This window comes from Thunnus albacares, chromosome 19, assembly GCF_914725855.1.
Source record: "Thunnus albacares chromosome 19, fThuAlb1.1, whole genome shotgun sequence".
Taxonomy (NCBI): Eukaryota; Metazoa; Chordata; class Actinopteri; order Scombriformes; family Scombridae; genus Thunnus; species Thunnus albacares.
Window position 1 is genome coordinate 2,724,168 of NC_058124.1, and position 9,822 is coordinate 2,733,989.

Below are 9,822 nucleotides of genomic sequence, written 5' to 3' on the forward strand. Positions count from 1 at the left end.
CCAGCTTAGTCAGTCAGAGAAAAGACATACAATTCATGTGGGTATCGGCTCGTTTAGGGATTCTGGGAAATGAGAAGGCGGACAAGCTAGCAAAGGAGGCAGTCAAGAGAGAAATGGTGGGTATTAATGTTAAATGATGCTAGGTGCATTTTTTTTTGGGGGGGGGGGGGGGGGGGGGGGGGGGTCTTTAAAGGGGTCTTAAAAGTCACCAAATCTGGTGAAAAAGTTGTTAAGTTGGCAACACTAAACCACTATGCCAACAGTAAATACACAGTTCCATTATGCAAAAAGTGTGGTAACAGCATCTGTGACTTTTGACCTTTGTGTAATATAAAGGCCTCTTTTTATACAGTCTTAACCAGTGGAAACAAACCATCATCACCTGTCTAAAAATTTGACAGAACTCAATGAAATGTTTTATAAAACAGAAAGTTACTTAATTTACTACTTTTGCAGAGAGTACTGTATAGTTGCGTAGTTGCTGCTTTTTCTTGTCTATTGCTCCAGTCCTGCAGATGGCGGTGAAGCGCTTATAAGCTGCTTTGCTAACCGCCAATAAAACCGAGGCAGAAGAAGATATGATTCATTTCCGGCATAAACAAGGACATGTGTTAAATAACTGCCCTTGTGAATGTTAGTTTCTGTCGATAACTTTAACTGCCATAATGTGTGTCAGAGTCTTTTAAATCACAGGACAGTTTAACTTAAACGTCTGCTGTTAGAAACGGACTTAGAGAATGGCAGCCCCGGCCCATGTCTCCAGAGTCCGCTCACTGTACAAGAGGATTCTGGTCCTGCACCGGTTCCTGCCGATAGATTTAAGAGCCCTCGGTGACCAGTATGTGAAAGACGAATTCAGAAGACATAAAAATGCATCAGCCGCAGAGGTGACGAACTTCATGACAGAGTGGGAGGTAACATAACATAGCACAACCAAACAACTCTCATTTTAAAGTTCACATGAATGTTGGATGCACTTTGTTGTTACACACCTGCCACTACTGACGACCTCACACGGAGTCGCTCTTTCTTTCAGTTTTGCAATGAATTTATCACAAAACACCAATTCCTACTATGTAATGTACCGTGTCATTAAAGTCATTTCTGGTTAGCCTTGTTATCTAAATCTCATTCTACAAATGTGGTGGGCGGCAGAAACTGAAGAGTTTTTTAATGGATTTAAATATCCCGAATGAACCACAATACTCTTATAAATCCTTTGATTGTATCAAGTCGTGACCTACGAGTTTTCCACGTTTGCAGATTTAAGAAGGATGCTTTAACTCTGGAGATTTTATAAGGGAGTTCAGCATGACAGTCCCCCTGTGTAAGAGAGCTGTCAGTAGGTGTCAGGATTTTACAGACTCCTCATATTTTATTTGTTGAATTAGCTGTTTGGTGACATTTTTAGTTTTATTTAAATTCTGGGAGGTTCTCTCAAGGAATTTTTTCTGAATACTGCCCAATAACTGAGCTACTTGTCTCTAATATCCCCTAATTTTAGCACTAGACTCCATAGTTCTTTCCAGGATTCTACACAGCAGATTTATTAGAAAATTAAAATAAACTCTTACCACTTTATTTCCCTAAATGATAGAAAACTGTAAAACAGAGGGGATCAGTAATCAGATTCTGATGAGCATTGTCTCATTATCCGTTTAATTAGCCCTAAAGCCATGTTGTAAATGTAGGGCTTTGTCTGTGTGAAAGGCTTGCTATTTATGTTTTTTAAATGTAACATATGTATTAACTTTTTATGCTGTTAGTGAAGTTGTCTTAAATACAGGCTTCAATATGCAGTAAAACACTGCATAGTCTGCAGTATTGGTTATCTGTGCATTGTTAGTGTCAGTTGATCACCACATGATGGCAGAGTAGCTTCAGTAAACAGCCAGATAGCAGCAGAGGACTGTTGGAAGTGCTTGTGTACTGGAATCAGAGTTGTGGTTATCACTCTTACCTGCACAATCACTGTGAACCTTTTGTAACAGGGAAAGTGAACCAGTGTTCTCACCCTCAGTGAAAGAGTGAATGAGAACTCTGGAATTAAACTGTAAGTACAACCTGTGACTGTAAGCCCCACCTGTCCAGGTACGTATTGGGAAGTGATTGCCAGGACAGTCTGATGCATCAGACGTCTCTGCACTGGTCAGGTGTCTGTCAGAAAATATCACTTTGAAAAGAGGAGAGAATCCAGTCGCCTACTGTTTCTGTCAGATTCTCCTGCTCTGACGCAGCTATTTATCCTTAATTTTAATTTATAATTGGCCTTAATTTAAAAATTACTAATTCATGTAGCAGATGATCAGGAGCGCTTTAACATACATCGCTGTAGGCCCTGGGGCTACCGGTGTGTGTGTGTGTGTGTGTGTGTGTATATATGTGTGTGTATGTATGTGTGTATATATATATATATATATATATATATATGAGAGAGAGAGGGATTAAAGCAAATAAAATTTGACTGAAATCTTTTTCAAGCTGTTCGCAGCAATTACACCAACATGCCCGAAATGAGCCAGATGCTTAAGAATAAAAGCACCAGTGGGTCTGCTTTGATTCATTTCATTATCACAATCCTTTAACTTTATTATTATTATTATTATTTGACTTTATTATAACAGTACTTTATTTGAACTGGTGTTACCATGTTAACTGCAACTGTAAAATGGTCTTAAAATGACAATAATATCGTTTATCACAATTATTTCTGGGACAGTATATTGTCCAATAAAAGTAGTTGTCATGACAAGCCTACCCAGGCCTAAAGTTAGCTTTCTGTAGTCTGAGTTAGAACACAATGACTGTAAAATCTCAAATTTTACTGAAGGCTCAGAGGCCTTATCTAGATTCATGTGCTGATGGAAATCAGTACATTTGCAACTTATCCTCCAGTTATCAATATAATCTTAACCATGTGAGCCTGCCAGGTCTTTTTTATGTCACTATGGGGGCGAGCCAATGTTTTCCAGCACAATTATGGACTGCTGGGGGATGGTAAATCACCCATCTGCAGGTAATTTCTCTAATGAAGTAGATGGTGATTGCAGCTGGAATCCTGAGAGGACTCTTTGTCATTGCGGTAGCTGTTAAGTCAGTGGGGAGAAGGCAGTCGGTTTCATTAAGCCTCACTGTATCAATATGCATTGTTTTAGAACCAACAGTCCATTTAAATTGGTCCCAAACAAGGACGAGAGGCTTTTGTCATATTTACACACTGCCTTGGCTGTCTTTCAAATGGAATAATTTCTAGGGAAACTTAGTTTGACAAAAACCACTGGGAAACATTCATGTCTGTGTACAGAGAAATGACAATATGGTCTCTGTCTAATTGCTGGCTCATCAGCCAAACCAAAACAACAAAAAGCCAAGGTTGTCCATTAAATTTAGGTGTAAAAAAAAAAACCACTCATACTTAATGAATGGGGACCTGAACTTCACTGCTGGCCCAATGCAAACAGACCCTCATGGCCAGAGCTTTAAAAGGTTTTGTGTTAATGGACCCTGGTCCCAGGCCAAGAGAAAGCATTTCTAGTTTTGATTCTGAAGTCAAAAAAGAAAAGGGTCCAGGATTTAAAAAAAAAAAAAAAAGTAAAATAAGTAAATCTGCACTGATTTTGCATGTCAAGCTCAACTTTGGTGTAAGTTGATCTGCGAATTTGTGCTGTTGACCAGTAGCAAGCTGCCATGACATAGCTGACCTTTGAGGGGACAGAGAGCCATTCACTTTTATTTAACCTTCTCTCCTTTTTTTTATTGAATGAAATGGTTTGCAATGGTGAACAAAATTCCAGGGGGAAGTAAACAAAACAGTAGAGAGTAACTAACTAGCACAAGCCCAACCAGGCAGAGTAAGTAGTTAGCTCGCTGGCTAGCTAGCTACAACTGCAACTAGCCCTGTGAGTAGTCACTACATCACCAAGCTTTCAAACCCAACTTTTTCACATGGACGAGTAAACTTAACAGCTATTGGGGATCAAAAACAAAAGAAATTAAGAATTAAAAGATACACTTACTAGATTGGGTGAAATGTGCTTTAGCTAAAATAAAAGCCAAAGTGTATTAAAGCTGGAACAGGGTTACTTGTGTGTTCCTCCAGTCTGTATGGCCGGTTTCTAATCAAAAATAGACCCAGATTGAGCTTTGACTCTCAGTCGGTTTGCTTTTTGTCTCACCACCACATAGCATTGTTACCTGTTGTTGGTCATGTAATTGCTTTTTACATGTGGGCTTTGGGTGCCCCAACGAACCTGTTGGCAGATGACATAGAATTCTAACAGAATTAATTTTAAAGAGAAAAAATGTAGATGCCAGTTAATAAATATGGGATAATGCATTTGAATCAAAAATATACCAACACACATTTGCACACATGCTTTCCTCAGAGTGTCTTGATATCCAATGAACTCAAACCAAATACGTAATTTAATTCCACACACCTGTGTAAAGGTGATGAATTGGCTGATATTGACGTAACAAGACATTTGATATATCACAGTAGGAAAAGCACAGGTTTAAATAAAATAAATGTCCTATTATTGCGGATGCTGACTCACTGTCATGGCTTACTGGAACACATGAATAGAAACAGCCATCTTTCATGTCATTAACACCTTTCCTATCATAAGTTGAAATGTCTGCTGTGAAAAAGACCTATTATCACAGATATATCAATATAACTCAAGTTTGAAATATGTTGTATGTATGTATGTATGTAGCAGTGTTAATTATCCCATTTTTAATACTCTAATTTAAAAATCAGCATTGACCTAAAAAAATCAGATTTATCTATTTTGTATTTCCATCTTTGGTAGATGTTTGTTATGCAGAACGAGTAAATTTCAGGTGACTTGGAAACCATTGTCTGAATTATCTTCCAGAATGCACAAGAATCCACCAAGACTGATGTTGTTTACTGCATTTAATAGCTTTGGTTTCATTAATATTCATCGTGCTCCGAGAACATTAGTGTAATGTATGTGGTAGCTTTGTTTACCCACCAAACTAAAAGGATGTTCCTGGTTTATTACAACTTGGGTCTTATTTTCATAGGTATATATTTTAGTAAGTACAATGTTATTTTTACCAACAGGAATGATGGCAACTTTACAAGCAAAAATATCAAACATTTTCTCGCTGCAGCTTCTCAAATTGTGAGGATTTGCTGCTTCTTTCTGTATTCGTATCGTTGTAAACTGAATATCTTAAGGTTTTGCACTGTTGGTCGGATAAAAGAAGACATTTGAAGGCAAGTGTTTTCTTACATTTTATAGGCCCACCAATTTAAAAATTAGGGCCATTCCTCCTGTAGCACAGGCATTTGCGCCAAGCGCTGTATTTGACAGCTGTTAGGAACAAACCCTCTGGTTACAAAATGAGTATAGCGGAGCCCAAACAACTCTAACTCTCTCTTGAATGTCTTCCGTTCTTTCAAGAGGAGGTGAATTTCCGCTCCATCTCAGCTTCCACACAAAAATACAGAGGAGTAGGAACAGACGAGGAGCGAGATGCCGAATGAGATTACAAGCACTGAGTGTTTGGTGTGTAATCCAGTTATTTCAGAGGCACCCATGGGAATTCCCTGCTCCTAATAAATCGGCTCTGTGGGGCCAAACAAGCTCTCCCCAAAGAGATGTAGAGAGAAGTTCTTGTAAGGAACAAAGGAAATGATGAGGGAATGCATTTACTTATATGGATAAGAAACCAACATTTTAGCAAATCTGTCTTCAAAAGTGTTTAAGTTAAGCTAATGGCTGTAAGCTTTTGCTGTTAATCATCAAGTTCGTTGTAAAACATGCAACACCCTCTTAGATTCTCGATTTGGATATAGAAAAAGTTTTTTAAAAAAGAAAAAAACTCGACGGAAAGGGAGAAACTGATTCCTGTGGTTTACTTATTCACATTCTAGGACAAATTGGCTCACTCTGCTATTAGAAGTTAAAACCTTCATGACTTCAGCTAAGACCAAGCATGACTACTGGCACGGATACTTTTGTCATTGTGACTTGGTTTCATCCATATCCTTAGAATTCCCCAACACTCTCTTCCTATGTCATTTTTATTTCAACTTTTTAGTTCTCTGTCCTGCTGTGCAATATCTCCATGCATGCATAACCTCAACCATTCATTGGTTTATCATCTATAGTTCTCTCAGCTTCATCAGGGTTATTTTCTCAGACTTGACAAAACTCCTCAGGAGCCAGAGGACCTTTCACAACTTACATTATACCTTGTGACTAGTAAACTGACTCAAGGTGTGTAAACTTGGTGGGATTCTCCTTTAAGTAAAAATATAGTGCAGACCAAAGAGAAGAATAACAACTTTAGGATCAGATTTTCTTTGCATCAAACCAAAGTGATGGTCAAAGATCTTTCCAGAGGCCTTAACATGGCTTAATGACAGACTGACGTTAATGTTGCACATCCGCGGAGACAACAACCGTGAGAGAAGAATGCACACATTTAGTCACCTTGGTTATTCCAATCAGTCCTTGAATAGAAAAGTGAAAAGTACAAGTGTGACCAAAAATGTTAGAATATTCCTACAGGCTGCAACCCTCCTGCCTCAGGGGGGATATTTCCCTTTGGCAAATGTTCAACATAATTACATTATGTGCAGGAAAAAGCCTCTCAGATAAATGGCTTGTTATTGCTTACAGTGAGACCGTTCAAAAAACCCAAGATGCTTTCTGAATGGGCAACATGAGACGTTCACTGTGTGCTCTTTGTTCCGCTGATGGATGGCTTTTCAGAACTGAAACACATGGAGGTGGCCATGGACCTGCTCAGGATGACTCATGTACAGCACTGACAGCTTTGACTCATCAGACATGGGTTGAGGTTAATTAGGCAGTTCATTTTGTCAGAAAAGTAGATCTATGTGCACTGATCTGCCCTCAGTGATATCCATGCTGCAAAAATTGAAGAATATAACCTTAAAGGGGACTTATTATGCTTTTCCTTATTTTCAGTCATATATATAATGTTATAATGTCGGATGTTCATATTAAACATAGCCAAAGTGTCAGATAATGAGGTAAACGTATGTAGATTTATTACTTGGGAGCAACAAGCACCGGCTTCAGACTGCTCTGAATGCTCGGTTTCCGACAGTTTTTTTTCTATAGTCCAAGCTGACATCGGCTTGTGACGGATTTCCTTACATGGTCATCTGCTCCATGCGCAACATGCGAGTTCACTGCTGAACAAAGAGCTCCAAATATCTCCAAACTTTGCTGTGTTGACTGGTTTTTAGTGCCACTGATGAAGCTCTGCCAATTAGGTGAAGAATACGTTTAATTTCCTTTGAATTCTTCATTATAAAAGTCTCTCATTATTTAGTCATTTAAAAGCTTTTCATTTGAAGCAGTAAAACAGGAAATATTGGGTTTGCATCAGTGGCAACTTAACACAACTCTGATACGTTCTGCCCCTCAGCAGGCTTCCGGAAAGCTGGCCTATCTGAACGGAGTGGGCTCATCAGGAGGGGGCTTTAAAGAGACAGGAGCTAAGACTGCCTGTTAAGAGATAGAGGCTGAACTGAGAATCACTTTGAACTGTGATTCATGCATAGCTAGCTGTAGTAGAGTCCAAAAATAAAAAAATATAGAGCTGGAAATGAGCATAATACATACCCTTTAAACCCAGAGAGACATCAGCACTGCCTGGAAAAAAAACACAGCCCCCTGATTCATTTCAATGAGAGAGCTGAGAGGGGGAGGTGACAACATAGAAGTCTCTGGCAAAAAACCTAGGATAGTACAGCAAAAGAGTTAAATCTGGTTCAACATTTGCTTCAACGCAGTGCAACACCATTCAGCAAGGTGCTGCATCGGCCAATTAAATATGTGCAAGCGGTTACGACAATGACTAACAAACTGCTCTTTGTTGGTGTATAGGCTGTGGTCACTCTCTAACATAAGGTGTGCATGTGTGTGTATTACAGAAAATAATAATAAAAATAATAATAGCTTTATCTGCATAGGATTTTTTAAAACAGCCAAAGTGCTTCACAGGATCAAAATAAGATAATATAGTAAGATTTTAACAATAAGAAAATTACAGTGGACATGAAATCAATAGATGAGATGAAATAAGAAAAATGTTATTTAAAATAGGAAAGGGAAGGAAATGTAATAAAATAAATACATTTCTGAGTTTCATATTTTGGGGTTTTGGACTGAAAACAAGCCATTTGAAAACTTTGAACTTGAGGAAATTGCGATGGACATTTTCAGTATTTTCTGATACTCTGTAGACTGAACAATTAATCAAGACAACAATTGGCAGATTAAGCACTAATGAAAATAATTAGTTGTGGCTCTGTTCTTAAGGCAGAAAGTTAGTAGAACTAGAGAATTGTTTTAAGGCTGACATTTGTTTAATAATCATTGACTTGTAATGCATATCCATCTTGAACCATATGTTCTACACACTGTGTGATGTGTTTAATGGGTCTGAAAATGCAGATGGGTTGGAAGACAAGGTGCTAAATGCTGCTGCTATTCCTGTCTGTGTTTAAAGTGGTCTGTTTCTGTTCCGCCCTCCCCCCACACCCCCTGCAGAACTACAAGAACACCTTACAGACTCAGGTACTGGAATCAGTGGGGGACCAATCCAGCTCAGTCAAGTTCGGGGCCAACCTGTCAGATGGGAAACTCGGCGACTTCCAGAACGACCAGATCGGCCAACTCTACGAACTCATGCTCGAATCCACCAAACCTAACAGACAGTTTAATATCCAGGAGGACTCCAAGTGAGCCAGTAGGTCACTTGTGCACAAAACAGAAATATACTCTGACAACGGAAAACGGAAGGTGCTATCATTAATTCAGACCACTAATATATTATCTCTGAGTGCCTCAGATGAAGAGTGGTACTCAAAGTCAGAGTAGAGGCTTTTAAGAATATGAGATTGTATTAAAGTGCTGTGTAATATCTGTATTCCTGTTCTTGTCTATTTTACTGTATGTGACAATAAAAGGAGGTTCCTCATGCTTTTCTGCAGTCACAAGGTGCATTAAGATGGCACTAATTAGTTTCCCTTGTCAACTTTTTTCACATGAATACAATTTTGAGCTCATGTTTGTGAACGAAAGGCACCGAGATGTGTCTCCTCGGCAGATGCGCCAAGAGCTCACATCAGTAATGCCCCTTTCAGCCTCAGTGGTGATGTCGCCATTGTTCGGATGAAACTCATTATCCATGGGGAAGTATAAAACAATTCAATCCACACAAACACAAAAGCCATGAACTTTGTGTGAGGGGTAGAGATGGGGGTGTTAGAGCTGTTATAAAAGTCAAGTCATGATTGTTGACGCACTGATTGCTTCCCACAAAGCTCAGACATCACAGTAATTTCTCCAGAAATAGATAGTAATCAGTCATGCACCATACAAATGTATAGACCACTACCAAGAGTCTTCGTCCTGCATCTGTTCAAAATAAATGCCACTTTGAACCCCTACCTCCCACTGACTCCTCAGATTCTGTTCTGATAGACATTGTTTTTGTTGTCCTTTGAAATTTCTGGATAATACCTTTTGTCTACAATTCTTTACGGGCCTGACAGCTGGTATTGATCTTTTACTAAAATCCAAATTTAGCCTCTTTTTTTTTTGTCCACCTCTTATATAATGCTCTCTTACAGCCATAGAGGTGGGATGCCTCTCTGTTGCAATCTTGGTTTTTTTGTCTTAATTTAAACTGACAAGCTCAAGACAAGTTTAATCATTGTGTTATGTTCTCCCCTTTCAAGCATGCACCCAGTGGACCTAGTAACCTTTCCATAACACTTTCAACATGACATAAGTCTGAATTGGA

General features: G+C 38.9%; 1 protein-coding gene across 1 annotated transcript; it reads left to right on the forward strand.

The window, feature by feature from the left end:
- Positions 1 to 541: 541 nt before the first annotated feature.
- Positions 542 to 8,996, forward strand: sdhaf3 (succinate dehydrogenase complex assembly factor 3). The gene is made up of 2 exons (XM_044336509.1): positions 542 to 914; positions 8,565 to 8,996. Exons 1-2 carry the CDS (start codon positions 738 to 740, stop codon positions 8,757 to 8,759), a joined length of 372 nt encoding a protein of 123 aa, XP_044192444.1. The 5' UTR covers positions 542 to 737; the 3' UTR covers positions 8,760 to 8,996.
- Positions 8,997 to 9,822: the final 826 nt, after the last annotated feature.